The 17,186-nt window shown below is 35.2% G+C and overlaps 1 protein-coding gene across 1 annotated transcript in view; it reads right to left on the minus strand.

Moving 5' to 3' along the window:
* The window catches only part of LOC123555947 (FERM, ARHGEF and pleckstrin domain-containing protein 1-like), a 137,335-nt gene that overhangs the window by 39,577 nt on the left and 80,572 nt on the right, over positions 1-17,186 (minus strand). The window contains exon 10 of the mRNA XM_053547095.1: positions 10,088-10,446. Within this exon, the coding sequence (XP_053403070.1) occupies positions 10,088-10,446 (359 nt within the window). The remainder of the gene's footprint in view (positions 1-10,087; positions 10,447-17,186) is intronic.

Below are 17,186 nucleotides of genomic sequence, written 5' to 3' on the forward strand. Positions count from 1 at the left end.
TTCAGTGATCACCCCTTTGAATACTAAATGGTATGGCCCAAATTGAATGATGGACCAGTCCATTTGAGAAATTTAGCAGTCTAAGGGTTAAAATATAAATAAAGCGGCAAAAATGTCAGATTATTAAAAGCTGTAGAACTAGTGTCACTCTCAATTCGGTTTGATCTTACAAAGATTTTCAACTTCTGAAAACAAGAATCACCAGCAGTTTATCAACTTGAGCAAAATTAATGTACATTGTTCTTGGTTAACATAATTATGATATTTTACTGTATAAGTGGTAACATATACAAAAAAAATTACCTTTAGAATAAACTGTAAAATGGAGGATAAAGTAGATAATATAATGTTGTTTTGGCTGAGCTGAATTTGGAAAAAAATGCAGATTTTGGCTCATGCAATTTTGCCACTTATACAGTTCTTTCAAACTTATGAAAATATTTCAAGACAATTTTTACATACTGTAGTAGAGATATTTGTTTTATAAAAGCATATTTGCAAGAATAAAAATTTTGAACAAATTTACTGAAATGAAAAATGTTCAAATTAGAACATGGAAATAATGGCAACTGATTTAAATGCAACAGCAACTTAAGTTCATTAATGAATGAAATTTAAGTGTGAAAACATCATATTTTCAGGGGGTTCATTGTATGGCACATTAAACTAAACTCCTACCACCCAAATCCCCCATCCAGACCTCTCTTCTGAGGTAAATGAGAATGTACTTTTCAGTCAAAAGTATGGTGTGACTTTGACCATGTTTTTGACCAAAACACAAAAAAAGTAATCTACTGACCTTAGACAATTACCTTTTGAAGTTCAAAGGCAGTAGGGCGAAATATTCAGAAACATTCTGCAGTTTTACGGTCACTGTAACCTTGACCTTTAAAAAATACTTAAATACCCAAAACAACTGGTAATTACTCTATAAAGTTTTAAAGCTATTATCCAGGTAGCACTCCAGAAATTGACCATACACCATTTTCATTTCGAAGTCACTTTGACTGACCTTTGACATCCTGACAACTAAATCAATCGGGGCCATCTAGTGGTCACAGACAATCATTACATGAACTTTAGCAGCCATAGGAAGAAGAGTCCTCTGTATCAGCTGATCAGATAAAAAATTCAATCTCAGTGTTAATATGACCATGACCTTTGACCAACATAACTATATTGATCACCTGTTGATAACAGGCAATCTTCCTATCCATTCTTTTGTTATTTAGCAGAAACCATTTCCATTCTCGATTACTGTGACCTTGACCTTAGGCCTACTGATACTGCTACAGTGGTCATCAACTTACCACAGGCAATTATAAAGTGGTAACTGCCACAGACTGAAGCATTCTTCAGATATTGATTGAAAACCATTTTAAGTCTCTTTGACCTTGACCACTGACCATCTAATCCCTAAAACAATTGAGGTCAACTACTGACCATACCCAATGGAGTTTGAAGGCCCAAACATTATCTTTAGTGATTGAACAGAATTTGTTTTGTAGTCCCATGTTTGCCTAAAGTCGCAAAAATTTGCTTGTTGTCCAATGTGTTAAATTACGGACCAGAAACCATTTTCAGACACAAGGTCACAATGAGCTTGACATTTGACACCAAAAACTATATACCTAGTGACAGAGGTAATAACCTTACAAAGTTCCGCCAATTTGAAGGAAGGTTTGGCATAAAAATCAATAGAATTCGTGCACCAGGAAATAGCTGGTTATCTTCCCCTCTCCCCCACCCCCAACAAAAATAATGACAACAATATCAGTTAATTTCGAAATGAATAAAGTTCAAAAGCCAAAGTCAAGCATCATTTCTCCTTATGAACTGGGAATCTGTCACAGACCGGCTAACTTCTTTTTTGAAAACCAATAAGAATAACTGCAAATGCCTATTACAGGTCATTGAAATATTTTGATGAAGTGGTGAAAATGTTTTTGCATCAAATATGCCTACATTTTTACACATGGCAACTTAAAAACTCTGACATATTTTCAGTAACGTTTTTATGTTCTTATGTCTAAAAGAGAACATATTTTCATTAAATGTTTTAATTGTTCTTATGTTTAAACAAGACATATTTTCAGTAAAGTTTTCATGTTTCAATGAGAACATATTTTCAGTAAGGTTTTTATGTTCTTATGTCTAAAAGAGAACATATTTTCAGTAAAGTTTTTCATGCTTAAACGAGAATATATTTCAAAACAGTTATTATTCCATAAAAACAAGGAAGAACCTCAGCATCAAAATGCCAATGACAATGAAACAGAAACTTTTCATAATTCTACTTAAAGGACCGAAATTAAGCAGTAAAACAAAGTCAAATTAGTGTTTTCACAATGTGTATTTGCCTTAGAGATACAGAAAAATGAAGAAAATGTAAACATTTAAGTTATGTCTTTAACTCTGGCACAAGAAATTAGCATTACCCCACCACAAATCCTCCCTTGGAAAATTCAGAGCTTTCTGTAATAAATGAATCTTATAACTTCATGTAAGGAAACTAACTGAAGTAGGATACCTAAAACCCATTTTTTAAATCCATACATGTACAGCGCTTGAAAAAGGATAATAAAAAAGTGCTATAAAATATATTCAAAATATTTAAAGCAAGCACAAAAGTTATAAAATGACAAAAAAACTAAACCTTTAACATTGCAGTTTAAAGGCTTGGGAAAGTTTTACTTGCAGGACAGTTTATTGAAGGAATTTAAGTAAAGTTTGTTCTTTGTTGCTTTGATGATGGAGGAAGACGGCAGATCCAGTGACCTTCCATAAGCCAGCTGGATAGCTTCCTCACATGAAGAATTCAATGCCTTGAGTGAGGCTCGAACCTACATTGGTGAGGGGCATGTGATTCAAAGTCAGCGACCTTAACCACTCGGCCACGGAGGCCCCTTATGTAAAATTATTCACTGATATAAATCACAACATATTTCAATAACTTCTGGAAAATATTTCTTACTTTAAGATACAAGAACAGAAGAGTAAGGGAAGGGATGTCAAAATGAATCCTTTAGAACCCTCATTAAAACTGACAAGCAAATCAGAACACTTCAGGTACATGGAAGATCTTAAAATTAGTAATCTACAGTACATAAATGACACCAAACTGTACTTTTATTTCACTATTCAACTTTGACATTTAAAATGTATCTTAAAAGAACGTAATAAAGTTCTACCTTTAAATGGCTTTTCTGTTGATACACAACCATGATTTGTATTTATGAGACTTCATAATTTCAATGATCCAATTAAGTGATGAAAACCAAACTTCTAGTCAACCTAGTCAATAAGTGAGCATCAGTTTGACACAATCAACTTAAAATTCTTATAAAAAATGTTTATAAAACATATGCCTCCCCCAGGCCCCATGATAGCCTGTTACAGGTAAATGGGTACGTGATTTTCAAGTTCAAGTGTGCTGTGACAATGACCTTTGACCTAACTACCACTAAAACAATTAGGATCATTTAATAATCATAAATGACTATGCCATGAATGCCTATGTCTTGTCCAACTATCGCATGGAATTCATTTTTAGTCTCATATCATTATGACCTTGACCTTTGACATACTGACCAAAAAAACCAAAAGCAGTCACCAAACTGCCTCAGACAATCATCCTAGTCTTAGACCACTTAATGAGTGAAAACCATTTTCAGTGGCCTAGACCTACTGATCTCAAAAACAACAGGGGTTTTCTACTGATCACAGAAATCATTCTTTAAAGTTTGATAGCAACAGGCCTAAGTTTTCACCATTGACTGAATGGAGACTGTTTCCAAGTCAAAGTCATTGTGACATAATGACCTTACAAAAACAGTAAAGGCCATCTACTAACCAAAGGTTTTTATCCTATGAAGTTTTACTAGGACAGACCCAAGTGTTCTCTAGTTATTGATTAGAAACCATATTATCTAATGAGTAACGGACAGACCACTCGACAGACATGAGCAAAACAACATAGCCCCCTTTTATTTTAAGGGAGGTATTATAATCTGAACTTGGATATGTTGGTTATAACCTTTTATCAAAAGCGTGTCATGGAAGACATATTATAAACCACTTATCTATTTGAGCAGTCACTATAACAGTATATAATTATGTATACATATTGAGCCAAAGAAAGATGAGAGAATTTTTCTGTTATACTGTAATGGTGTTACATGGAGAACACTGGAAGCTCATCACAGAGCATTGAGCCAAGAGATGTCTACCACATAAAAACAAAGTCCTTGGCTTTAAAAATGAGTTTAGAGTCCAGTTTCAGAATGTAGCCTTGCCATTAGCTAATTTCAAATATGTACTCTGAAACAGCCAATCAGATTTTGGAGTTCTGAGACTGATCTAAAACCCACTTTTGTTTCTTTCCATTCTATAAAATGTATCTGAGAATCTTTTGAGTCATGACCATAAAATTATGTTACTTGAGATAAATCTACAAATTTTAAATAAAATAAAGTATAACTGGAGATTGCTTTTAAATAAAATTAATGCATGTCTCCCAAAAAGGCATCATTTATTTGTAAATGGTTAAAAATAAAGTGTTGGAAGACCAAATAAACTTCTACTTTAAAATTTCACAGGGTAAAAAGATACACTGCTGATATGAAATAACCCCTATTGGCTTTTTATCTCACTGTGTAGCATTGACCTTTGACCAATAATGAAAGCTGCATTCTGTATATTGTCTTATTTTGGAAGTTGATAGGGGATAAAAAGATACTGAAGGACAGAAAATAAAGACTATTTGACCTCTGACCTCACCATTCAACCTTGACCTTGAAATGTCATCGCCAAAACTTGTGTTCACATCTCATTATAGTTAACATCTGTGGCTAGTAATCAGAAAATCCTTCAAGAGGATTAAAAGACACAGAGGGGAAATGAAATAAAACCTATTTGGCCTTTGACCTCACTTAGTGACCTTGACATTGAACTGTCATAAACGAAAGGGTGTTTCCTTCACATCAACTTATTATGGATATCATCTGTGGCATGATTTTCGAAGGTTCAGACCAGACTCAATTTATGACAAATGGCCAGACAAACAAATTGATCATAAACAATGTGTCTCATGATAAAATTAAGATGTTCAATGCAGAAAACAAAAACATGAAAATATTAAATAATAAACAATCCTCAACAAATGTAATGCCAAGAGTGCCAATAAGAAATTTTTTGACAATTAAAGACTCACAACCCACCGAAATTACATCTGCAACCAAAGAAAAAGTTTTTCCTTTGGCTGAAAACCCAATGTAATAATATTTGCAGCCTATCTGAATACTGAGCATTAAACTACCACAATATAGCGCTATAAAAACCTTATTCTATAAAATTAAAGAGTATTTGTGCCCATATTAAGTAAACAGCATGTGCTATAAAAGATAAAAGCTTTCTTTTAACAGCAGTTTTCTTTAAGGCATCATTGTCTTTCCTATTACAAGATTTAAAGATTTGCCAATAAATTCTCTAAGTTTCTACAGCAAATGACATGAGTACCGATTTCTAATCCAGTCTAAAACAACAGCTAAACTTGAAACTGAATGTGCATTAATTCTTTGCCCATACAAGTCTGTAATCACCATAAAACACAAATGAAACTGTACTCCTTCATTAAAATAATCAATACACAGATTGTGACATGCAAGGTATTTACACGGTGTGATAAAAGTGACTGATTAATGGTAATTTGCATGCTGCACTTAATTTAAGCGTTCTTATAAAGTGCACGGTTTATCATTAAAATGGAATCTCCAAGCCCAGGGTTTATCATTTTAAAAATGGAATCTGCCAGCACAGGGTTTAGAATTAAAATTGAATTTCCTAGTCCAGGATTTATCATTAAAATGGTATCCCTCAGTCCTGGGTTTATCAATAAAATGGAATCTTCCAGTAGGATATCATTAAAATGGAATCTCCAAGTCCAGGGTTTATCTTTAAAACTCCAGGATTTATCATTAAAATGGAATTTCCCAGTCCAGGGTTTATCGTTAAAATGGAATTTCCCAGTCCAGGGTTTATCGTTAAAATAGGATCTCCCAGTCCAGGGTTTATCACTAAAATGGAATTTTACACCTCACTTCAGACTGAAATTATCCAAAATTATACTTAATTAGAATTCAGACAGCAATTTAATTTTACACATAAGAAATCTTACAGCTATTAGGCTAAGTAAGATTTTTCAACAGTGCACTAAAACAGATATCAGTTTTCATTAAAAACATTTGAAATAGTATAGAAATATAAAGAGAAAAATGACATGTCTTATTTACTAGTTATGAAAACAAATGATAAAAACATGGCAATGAAGTAGCGTATTGTGATGACTCTTGTGCCAACAGAATCTAAAACAAATTAGTAGCTATACTTATACTTCTGCTGCATTGTGTAAAAGTACAACTGACAGTACATAAGAGAGAAATCCTCAGTCAGGGACAATTCAGTAAATGAGATGACTAAAAATATGAAGCAAGGTAATATTAAAGAGATGTTTCATTTGTGATATCCTGCCCTATAACATTAAACTTTCTCAAACAAAGTTATAATCTCTATCAATCAGATCAGTCTGAAAAGTTTACTTTGGAAGTAGTCTCCCCTTCTGAACTCTCCTCACTGGAAGACACATAGCTATCATGCAACTGTTCAAGTGATTCCAGTGGGTCAACACTTGGACGTTTGTCCTTTTTCTCAGGCGCTAAATCTGAATCACTAGAACTAGAATCATTTTCAAGACTTTGCAATGACTTTTTATCGAGCTGATCTACATGAATAACAGGGTTTTCATTCACACAATTTTCAGTTTCAGTTATTGTGTCAGGTAAATGTTTCCCACGATGCAGTGGTTCCGAAGGTGACACTTCAGTTGTGTTAGTCATTGAATCTCCAATCCCTGAATCAGCTGCACCATCTTTTCCACATTCAGATAATCTTTGAGCAAATTTCAGGAACTCTTCATCTCTGTCTGAATACTCTTCATCACTTGTTTCATTTTCCTCACTGTCATCATCATTATCAGTTTTCCCAACATCTGACTCATTAGTATCATTTGCTGATTCATCTGGCGCATTTTGACTTGATGAATCTCCATCATAACAAAGATCAGAAGTTGCTCCTGACTCAACTGTATCAGGAGTTCCTACTTCTGACTCTTTGTCTGCTGCACTTTTATCATCACTTGATGAGCTTGATGACTGATAAGCTTCTGTTGTTATTTCTTCAACAGTTTCATGAAAGCTTACACGTTTTGGTTCTAATCTTTTCCTTCTCTCTTTTGCATCAATACTGTCACTTGTTTCACCATGGTAACTATGTCTTTTGTTTGTATCTAGGTCATTATCTTCACCACTAACCTTAAATTCCCTGTGACCTACAGAATTATACTCCATCAATCTACTAGGACTAGGACTTCTACGAATGATAGCATGCCTTGGAGATGACAATGATGACGCAGATAATCTGCATTCCTGATCTTTCTGATAAACATATGCACTAATAGGTTTCTCTTCCATTTGTATATCTTCAATGTCATGAGATAAAGAAACTGTAACAACACTGTCACTTCTACTACTATGCAGAGATCTACTTGAACCAGAACAAGAAGCTGATCTGGTTGGACTCTCAGATGGTTTAAAAGTCGAAAAGTCAGACTGTTCATACTTTTGGTAATGTTTGTTCACATTTGTGCCTGATGCACAGAATCCTGTATATCTATTGTAAATATCACTTTCTGTCTCAGAACTATTGAACTTTGTAGTTTCTAAAAGAAGTCTATCTAATTCTTCTATTTCACTTTCCTCAACAGTCACTGGCTTTCTCTGCTTTGGAAATTCGTAACTCCCTGACCGGACATTGCTAATTGATAAAAGAAGATCAGCTGGATTTAGATCATCTGGACTATTATCTTCATCATCTTTTAATTGTTGGAGAAGTGATTCCCATTCATCATCAGCTCTAGCTTTTTTCCATGAAGACTTTTGAGGAATTTCTAACGGTTTAAGAATGGGTTTGGCACTTTTGATTTGAGGTGATCTTATTTCAGACTTAGCACTGTTTATGTTGTCATAATCAATGGAATCTTGTCTATGTAATGTATAATGATGGTCAGGTCTGTTTTTGTCATGGTTAACAGCCATTTCTGTTTCATTAAAACTGCATACTCCCTCAGTAACCATAATATCAGAGTATGGGCAATATTCAATTTCATCATCCTCGTTCACATTTTCAGAGTCACCACTGTTTGAATTTATTATCTCAACTTGTTCTTCCTTGCTTTCTTTAGCTTTATCACAAACTTCTTCCTTTCCCTTGGCATTTTCACTTTGGTGTACAACATTTGACATTTGGAAATTACCTAACTGATTTTCTGCAATATCAGTTTCATCAAAAGCATCAATAAATGGTAAATCCAGATCTTCCAATTTGATTTTTTCAGTTTTATGTTCACCATCAAAACTATCCATTTTTTCCATCTCATTAACAATATCATCCCTTGAAAGGTTTATATCTGATAAAGAATAACTTCCTTGTGAAGTCTCACTTTCATTTATTGAAAATGAGCTATGTGTAAGAGACATACTTCCTTCACTCAAACCTCTAAGTGAGTCTGATTCACTAGTAGTCTGGGTTAGTCCAAAGCTTTCATCGACAGAAACATCTGTAACTGGGGATGGCTCAACATAGCTTTCATTTTGCAATTCCATACTTTCAGAACGTGAATCACCCTTTAAACTGGGACTAGAAGTCCTATACTTTGTGAATTGTGTAAACACATCAACTTCTTCAGTAGGACTTGCAGTGTCATCCACACTTGAATAATTATCCTTCCTTGGAAGACTGTGAAAATCCACAAGTTCAATCATTCTATTTCCTGAAGGTGACCTTGACTGAGATGTCCTTGAATGACCTAACTTTGCCCTTCTTGACCTTGCCTTGTCTGCTTTACTTAGTTCACCATCGCTCGGAGATTTCCGCCCTGGGGATTTTGAAGTTGTTCTCTTTGTAGGCAAAGACAAAGACCTAGGTTGAAATGGAATTTCATCTGCCTTTAACTGTTCAATTTGTAAATTTGGAGCACGCTTCATGCTTCTTGACCTTCGCGATCTGGCGTCTGCTCCAGCTTTTTGATGGTTCAGTGCATTAATTAAAGCTGTGTAAAGCTCTGTCTCTTTCTTTCTTTCAAAATCACCTACAATATGCCTTCTATGTAAGTAGTAAGGAATATCCTCAAACATATCACCATTGTTATCTAAGGGTTTAGACACTATTTCAGGAGTATTATCCTTTGACTCTACAGCTCCTAGTTTTGATTCTACTGCAGCTAAAATGCAAGAACTTGGCTCAATACCATTATCTTTGGTTAATTTATGTTCATTCTTTTCATTCACATTTGTTTCAGTTTTACCCGTTAGATCATTACGATCTTTTGCCTTATAATCATTATCAGACACTTGGGAGTCTATACCTTCAATAGATTCATTATCAACAATGTTTTTATACTCATTGACCCATTCACCAACAGTTTTATCACCATCAACTATAGCCCTCTCAGACAATTTCATAAGAGAATTTATATTGTTAGAATCTGGGGTACTAGTAACTATATCAGTTTTAAATTTGTTAGTTTTTGAAATGGAAAGCAAGGGTTCAACAACATTTTCAACAATACTGTCTAACTCAGCACATCCTGCATTAGATATAGTCTGAAGACATGTTTCTATTTCTGCTATGTCTTCTGCAGACAGGTCAGAATGTATTGATTGATCAGATTGGTCAACACTCTGACCTTTTATATCACTAGAAAGAGATACAGAATCTGAATGATCCATACTGGAACATTTGAGATCACTGGATATAGATATGGAATTTGTTTGCTCAATTTCAGCATCATAGCCTTCACTCAAGTATGACTCTTGTGATTGGCTCCTGTCATTGTCATTTGCATTTTGATTGGCTGACGGGCTAGACAAACTATGAGAGGTACCTACAACATTCATATAATTTTCATTGACCTCAACCTCATCTAGATTAGTGTTAATATTGAGTATGTTAGTAAAGTTATAACTACAGGCACCTTGTACTTCTGCTACATGCTGCATCTGTGGTGTTACTATGGCAACATTTCCTTGGTCTGAATCCTCCTTAACCATCACCATGGGAACCTGGTGATGCGGTGTGCCTTCATCTTGGCTATGCGCATGCTCTAACTTTGGAGAGTTCAGTGATCGGCTACCCGACATTGAGCTCTCGCTGTGGATATCTGGGTTGTCCGATACACTCCCCTGGTGACGTGGTAGAGATGACTGGTCAAGGATATGTGATCCACTCGAAGCAGACGTATTGTGAAGATCAGCAGAATTGTGCAGGGAAACTTTGGCAGGAATTTTTGGTGTGACACTTGAACTTCGACTAGAGATTCGTCCACTCACAGTTCTGAAAGTACACACAAAAAATACTTTGTATATCATATTTTTTACTCATCATCACTGCCTTGCCGCTATCAATTTAATCTAATAAAGAGAAAAGAAACACAAGAACAAATACATCATTCCAAAGGAATTAAGCAAATACCATGTAAGCTCATACAACCATGTTAAGGTACTAAAATTAAAAGGCAAATGCACATGTCCAAAATTGTATTTTGTACACAAGATGAATGTTATTAATTGTAAATACAAAAACACACATGAGGGATGATCCAGAACTGTGCAGAAATTTGATCTTATCATTAAATAACGATAGCAGAATGATTTTAGAAGGTATTAATTATGGGTTGTCTTTTCAACAGTCCCTTGTTCTCATACTCTTAGAATCTCAAGAGGAATGCAAGAAGTGGCTAAAAAGATTTTCTATCATAATTTTACATCCCTGATGAAATGAAGTTGAAGGCAAATCTAATATATAAACAGAGAGATCATAATAAAGGTGGATATTAAGCAATGTTTACATGTTTATGCTCTATCATTTTGGGAAATGAATGACTCGATGTCTTCATCTATTTGCAATACTCTGGAATCATCTAATTTTGTGTGTATAAAATTTTGTGGTTTTGCCTCAAATGACATATGTTGATTTACTGACAAAAGTATACAAACTTTGCTTATGCACTGGAATCTAATTTCGTGAAATGACACAACTAGAAAATCCATGAAAATAACCCCCCTCCCCCATCCCATGACTTTAAATAATTTCACAGTATATCGCAGAAGTTATCCCCATGAAAATGTTATGTTTATACTAGAGGCCAACCAACCTACTGAACAACCAATACTGACTACACACCAGTGTAAAAAGTCCCATTTCGGTTCTGAAAATTTGTTGCAACAGTTGAAAAGGAAGACCATATTGCTGGATCACCCTTAAAACAGCAGACAAACAAAATGTTATATTTATTACTACTTTTTAATAATATACAACAGCGATACAAAAATATCTAACTTTTACAGCGATACAAAAATATCTAACTTTTACTGATACATGAACATGCAGAAATTATACTGCACTAGATGAAATTATACTGCACAAGATGTTACAGAGATTTGTGCACTGTAAATAAATGTAATGGTTGAAAGTTTTAAGTCAGTTTTACTGAAATTGCTGTTAAAACTAAGACCTTAATCACAAATTCAGCACAAAAAGCAGTTATTATAATTAATTTATATGCTTTAACATAAAGAAGCAGTTAACCACTGTTTGCATTGAGGTGATGATGTCATTCCAGATTCCTGTAAATGATTGATAGATTAATTAATGATTGCTCAGCATCCAGACTTTTTATTTAATTTGTTTTTACATTTTTTTTCAGCACCAGGGGCAGGTACAGTGGCATTCTTCATTTGGAAGGAAAAACTATATCACAACTAAATTGGGAAAAAATAGCATGGAAATGAAAATAGTTTTTTCTTATAAGTATGTTACTTTCCAGAAGAAATATTGCCTTTTGTTTTAAATGGTCTGGTTTAAACATTTATAAACTCTTTTGGTTGGAAAATGTAAAAAAAACAAGAGCTGTCTCCATAGGATGACACATGCCCCCGATGGCACTTTGAATGAATAGTTATGGCCGATGTTAGAGTTTAGGACCTTTGACCTACGGAGCTGGGTCTTGCACGCGACACGTCGTCTTACTGTGTCACACATTCATGCGTAGTTATTTTAAAATCCATGCATGAATGACAAAGATATGGACCGGACACGCCCATCAATGCACTATCATGAAAAATGACCTTTAACGTCTAAGTGTGACCTTGACCTTTGAGCTACGGACCTGGGTCTTGCGCATGACACGTCGTCTTACTGTGGTACACATTCATGCCAAGTTATTTGAAAATCCATCCATGGATGACAAAGATATGGACCGGACACGCCCATCAATGCACTATCCTTTAACGTCTAAGTGTGACCTTGACCTTTGAGCTACGGACCTGGGTCTTGCGCGCGACAAGTCGTCTTACTGTGGTACACATTCATGCCAAGTTATTTGAAAATCCATCCATGGATGACAAAGATATGGACCGGACACGCCCATCAATGCACTATCCTTTAAAGTCTAAGTGTGACCTTGACCTTTGAGCTACGGACCTGGGTCTTGCGCGCGACACGTCGTCTTACTGTGGTACACATTCAGGCCAAGTTATTTGAAAATCCATCCATCGATGACAAAGATATGGACCGGACACGCCCATCAATGCACTATCCTTTAATGTCTAAGTGTGACCTTGACCTTTGAGCTACGGACCTGGGTCTTGGGCGCGACACGTCGTCTTACTGTGGTACACATTCATGCCAAGTTATTTGAAAATCCATCCATCGATGACAAAGATATGGACCGGACACGAAAATTGCGGACAGACTGACAGACTGACAGACCGACGGACCGACAGACAGACGGTTCAAAAACTATATGCCTCCCTTCGGGGGCATAAAAAGGTTAAAAATAGTGATGAGGGTTGAAACAGACAAAATAATAGTCTGAAGAAGTGCATAATGGTCTGAGAGACAGTGAAAGCGCTGACGGACCATATTTACTAAAGTGTAGTAAACCCATGTAGACAAGAATTCTTAACCTCTGTAGTATGTAAGCTGGTTCTTTTTAAGGAATGGATCACTTTAGTTGCTTTTGTAAAGTTATGTGGCAGTTTACAAGAAACAAGAGAAGCCATATATACCAAAAGCTCCACCAAATTCATTACTTTCCATTTATCGTACAGTATTTACAAAAAAATTTGATTCATATAATGTCAAATATACACAAAAATAAGGAAAATATACATTATACAAGAACACTTGACAGCTTGGAACAAAGAATTACTAAATTAACTTTTAGCCTACCGGTGGTGAGTTATTCTGCCTTTGCGACCAGTGCAGACCAAGATTAGCCTGTTTTCAGTCAGTTAATTTTAAGTGAACACCCCTTCTAATAATAAATGGTATTGCCCAAACTGAATGATGGACCAGTCCATTTTAGTACTTTAGCATGGTAAAGGTTAATCAACAAGGCCACAGAAACAATACAAAAGACTTGATGTATTTGATTAACGTCTGACTATGTCAGTAGCAAAAGATAATCGGTTTCCTTTAACGAGCAATATCTGTATATCATACATCAGACATGATCGAGAATCATTACACGGCAGTTAATCACTGTGTGACAAGAGCTGGTGGGAATCTATCCAATATTTCTCAAAGGAAATATGGGTATTTCATCCAATAAAACTGTATGGGATTATGATGCTTTTGAAACCTCATGGAGGTCTAGACTGATTTGTGGTAAACCAATCTAAAGTTTATTTCAGTCAGCTACTTGGATTATTATCTTTCCATCATTAGCTCTTATAGCCCTTTGTGCAGCGGATAACAGCTGATTAAATAAACTTGAGTAAGGTCCATCTGAGAATGTTAAATATCCATCATTAGTTTGTGAGAAAGTAATTTTATTGATTTCCTTTTTCTTTTTTTTCAAATTCTGATGGGCCCTTGTGATGTAGACTCACTGTGTAAGTTCAAGCTTTAGGTATAATTCAGAATGCAACACATCAGTGAATGAAGACCAATTAAGAAGTCAAGAAGGCTTTCTGGGTTTTTAGCTCTGGTGACTCAAGTGGATTTTTAGAACAAACTTGACACAGTGCAAATAACGTATTTAGGATGTTACAGACCAAGTTTGGTAAAGATCAACCAATAATCCTGGTCAATATTCAAAAGTAATTTGCAGGGAAGCAGCTATGAGTCAATACAAACATACCGAATATTAAATCAATATGATGTACCGTTAACAAGATATTGCTGCGTAAAGATGGATGAAGACAGCCAAAACAATACCTCTCTACTTACTAATTACTGATTTGTATTTTTTTTAATTTTCCATTTGCGCCGCGCCATGAGAAAACCAACATAGTGCGTTTTCGACCAGCATGGATCCAGACCAGTCTGCGCATCTGCGCAGTCTGGTCAGGATCCATGCTGTTTGCTTTCAAAGCCTTTTGCAATTAGAGAAACCGTTAGCGAACAGCATGGATCCTGACCAGACTGCACGGATGCGCAGACTGGTCTGGATCCATGCTGGTCGCAAACGCACTATGCTGGTATTCTCATGGCGCAGCTCATTTTATAAATTTAGTGTAATAAATAGCCAGTATGCATAAAACAAATCTTTCAATAATTTAAGATACACTGAAATGCACAAAGGGAAGAGCAAATATTTGTTTCATGACAGCCATCGACTGAAGCCTCACCATTATAAAAAAGATTCTTGTTTCATAGATTTTTACGTCAAGTCTCTTTTTTTTATCCGCAGTTTTTCCCCCGACAACTAACAGTATCATTTTTAGCTATAAAAGCAACATCTCCTGGCATAATCAACAGCATTGTCCTGCGGAGAAAACGGAGAAAACTGCCGGAATAAATGCCATTAGTGACTGACCTCAGAGAGACTGGTCATTTCCTGAAGACCGGCCAGCATATTTCCGTTATTTACTGGATTATCTATTGACTTATCACAGATCAGAAAGCAGCAGAACAAGCTATTTTGGGCAATCAATGCAGTGCTGTCGCATAAAACATTATACATTAATGGTATGGCTGTTATCTAGAGTTAGCCAGTTGATTGCCTGCAGATTACTGAAGAAATTCATTCATTACCAAAGCATAGCAGTTATCTAAATTAAGAACATGGTAATTATTTTAGAGTCTATTGATTTAATTAAAAGAAACTGTTAAAAAAACTGTTTACAACTTCTTGTTTTTGTCAATCAGACTGAGCAAGATCAATTTACAGCCATCAGATGATGTGCTACACTGTCAAATGCAGTGTCTGTTCAGTACAGTATCACACCAATGTGTGAAAAAATTATTGTTGATTTTGTAAATTGCACCTGCCACAGACAGCGCAGTGCAAGAACAATTTACAGTGAACAGACGTGTACTACACTATCATAGTTTGGTACAGTTTCGGATATTTTTTTTAATCACTTTCATTTTGTGATTTAACCTTAAGTTTAGCCTGCTAAACTTCTAAAATGGACTGGTGCATCATTCAATTTGGGCAGTACCATTTATTATTTGAAGGACTGTTCACTGAAAATTTACTGACTGAATAGCGAACAGTGCAGACCATGATCTTTGTCTGCACTGGTCGCAAAGGCAGAATCACTTGCCGCCAGCATGCTATAGGTTAAAGGCACTTGACTCCAGATCATGCAACAATAAAAACAGAAAAAAAATAGGTATCAGGAAATTAATGCTATATAATAATATTTCTTAAGAAAGTAACTTTGAAACTTAATTACTGACAGACTTTTTGTTATAGAAAGACATGAGAATTTTCATATGGAAAACAAAAATGTTTTTGTAACGCTTTACTCAAGGTAAACTGTCTTAATCATAATTATCTATATTTATCACGCTATATTCCTCTGCAGCGGAATTTGCCGCCGTGGCCCAGGTTCATTTCCCGACATGAGCATCTTCCCCCCCCCCCCCCCCCCCCCCCCCCCCCATCTTTGCATTTTTAAGATAGTTTAGAAACAAAACTCATATTCTAATGTTCATAATATTTTAAAGAAAGATCATTTTTAGCCAAAATCTGGAGATCAGTGCTTTTAACATTACTTCACCGCTTGCTGCCTGTGCTTACTGGAGGGAGTTTTATGTCATATACAGGGTGACATACTGTATATAGGAAATACACAGTATGATTGGCATACACCGTTCTTATGTTCTACCAATGGCAAAATGACACAGCAAATTATGACATTTCTAGTATGTATTTGATCTAAGTGCAATATGTAACACAGCATGAAATGTCAAAGCTATATACTGCAACAGTGCCACAGACTAACACATCATTTTCTTCCAATAAATAACAAAACCACATAGTGCAAAATGTAAAGCAACAAGACGAAAGTACACAATATTGATATAAATATCAATCTTATTATTTTGTGACTGTTTATTTTGTTTACAGATCTATGCTCTTAATGACTTCTTTTAAAAAAATTAAAACTTGAATTTTTCTTTCCCCTTTTTTAAGAAAAAAAAAAAAAAAACCTCTTTTCACTTTAAATAATTATGCTTAGTTTCACATTTTTTTCCAATTTCCTTTAAATTTGTTTTTCTAAAATTTTTTTTATCAAAAGGGAAATTTTAAAACCAATTTTTTTTAAAAATTTTTCTTCCCTTTTTTTAAAAAAAGAACCCTTAAAAATTATTTTCGTATTTTTGTCCTTTTTTCTCTTTCCTTTAAATGCTATTTTTTTTGTTTTTTTTTATTAAGGGACATACCAGCTGATATTTTCTGGTACTGACCTTCCGGGGTTAAACCCAAAATGTTGACCCAATGACAGACAAAGGAGGCTGAGAGACGGATCCCCCACCACTGCCTGTCTGTGATAAAATCTTGATACCAAATTACGTCAATAAACACCCTTTTAAAATATTAAAGGCTCCAGCTAGTATTAAAAAAGGGCAGGGTGCTACACTGAAAGGGGCCTTCTAAAGGGTTAAAGGCCCGGGGGCATTTCCCCCCCCGGCGAAAAAATTGTAACTGGTCCAGGCATTTGGTGCATTTTAACATATTAAATGGTAGGAAATTTGGCAAAATTTAGACATGGTATTTGGCCCCCTTTTATAAGGGGTAAAGACATACTTTGCCCTTTTGATGGGGCTTTTTTTTC

The sequence above is a fragment of the Mercenaria mercenaria genome, chromosome 7 (assembly GCF_021730395.1).
Source record: "Mercenaria mercenaria strain notata chromosome 7, MADL_Memer_1, whole genome shotgun sequence".
NCBI classification, from domain to species: Eukaryota; Metazoa; Mollusca; class Bivalvia; order Venerida; family Veneridae; genus Mercenaria; species Mercenaria mercenaria.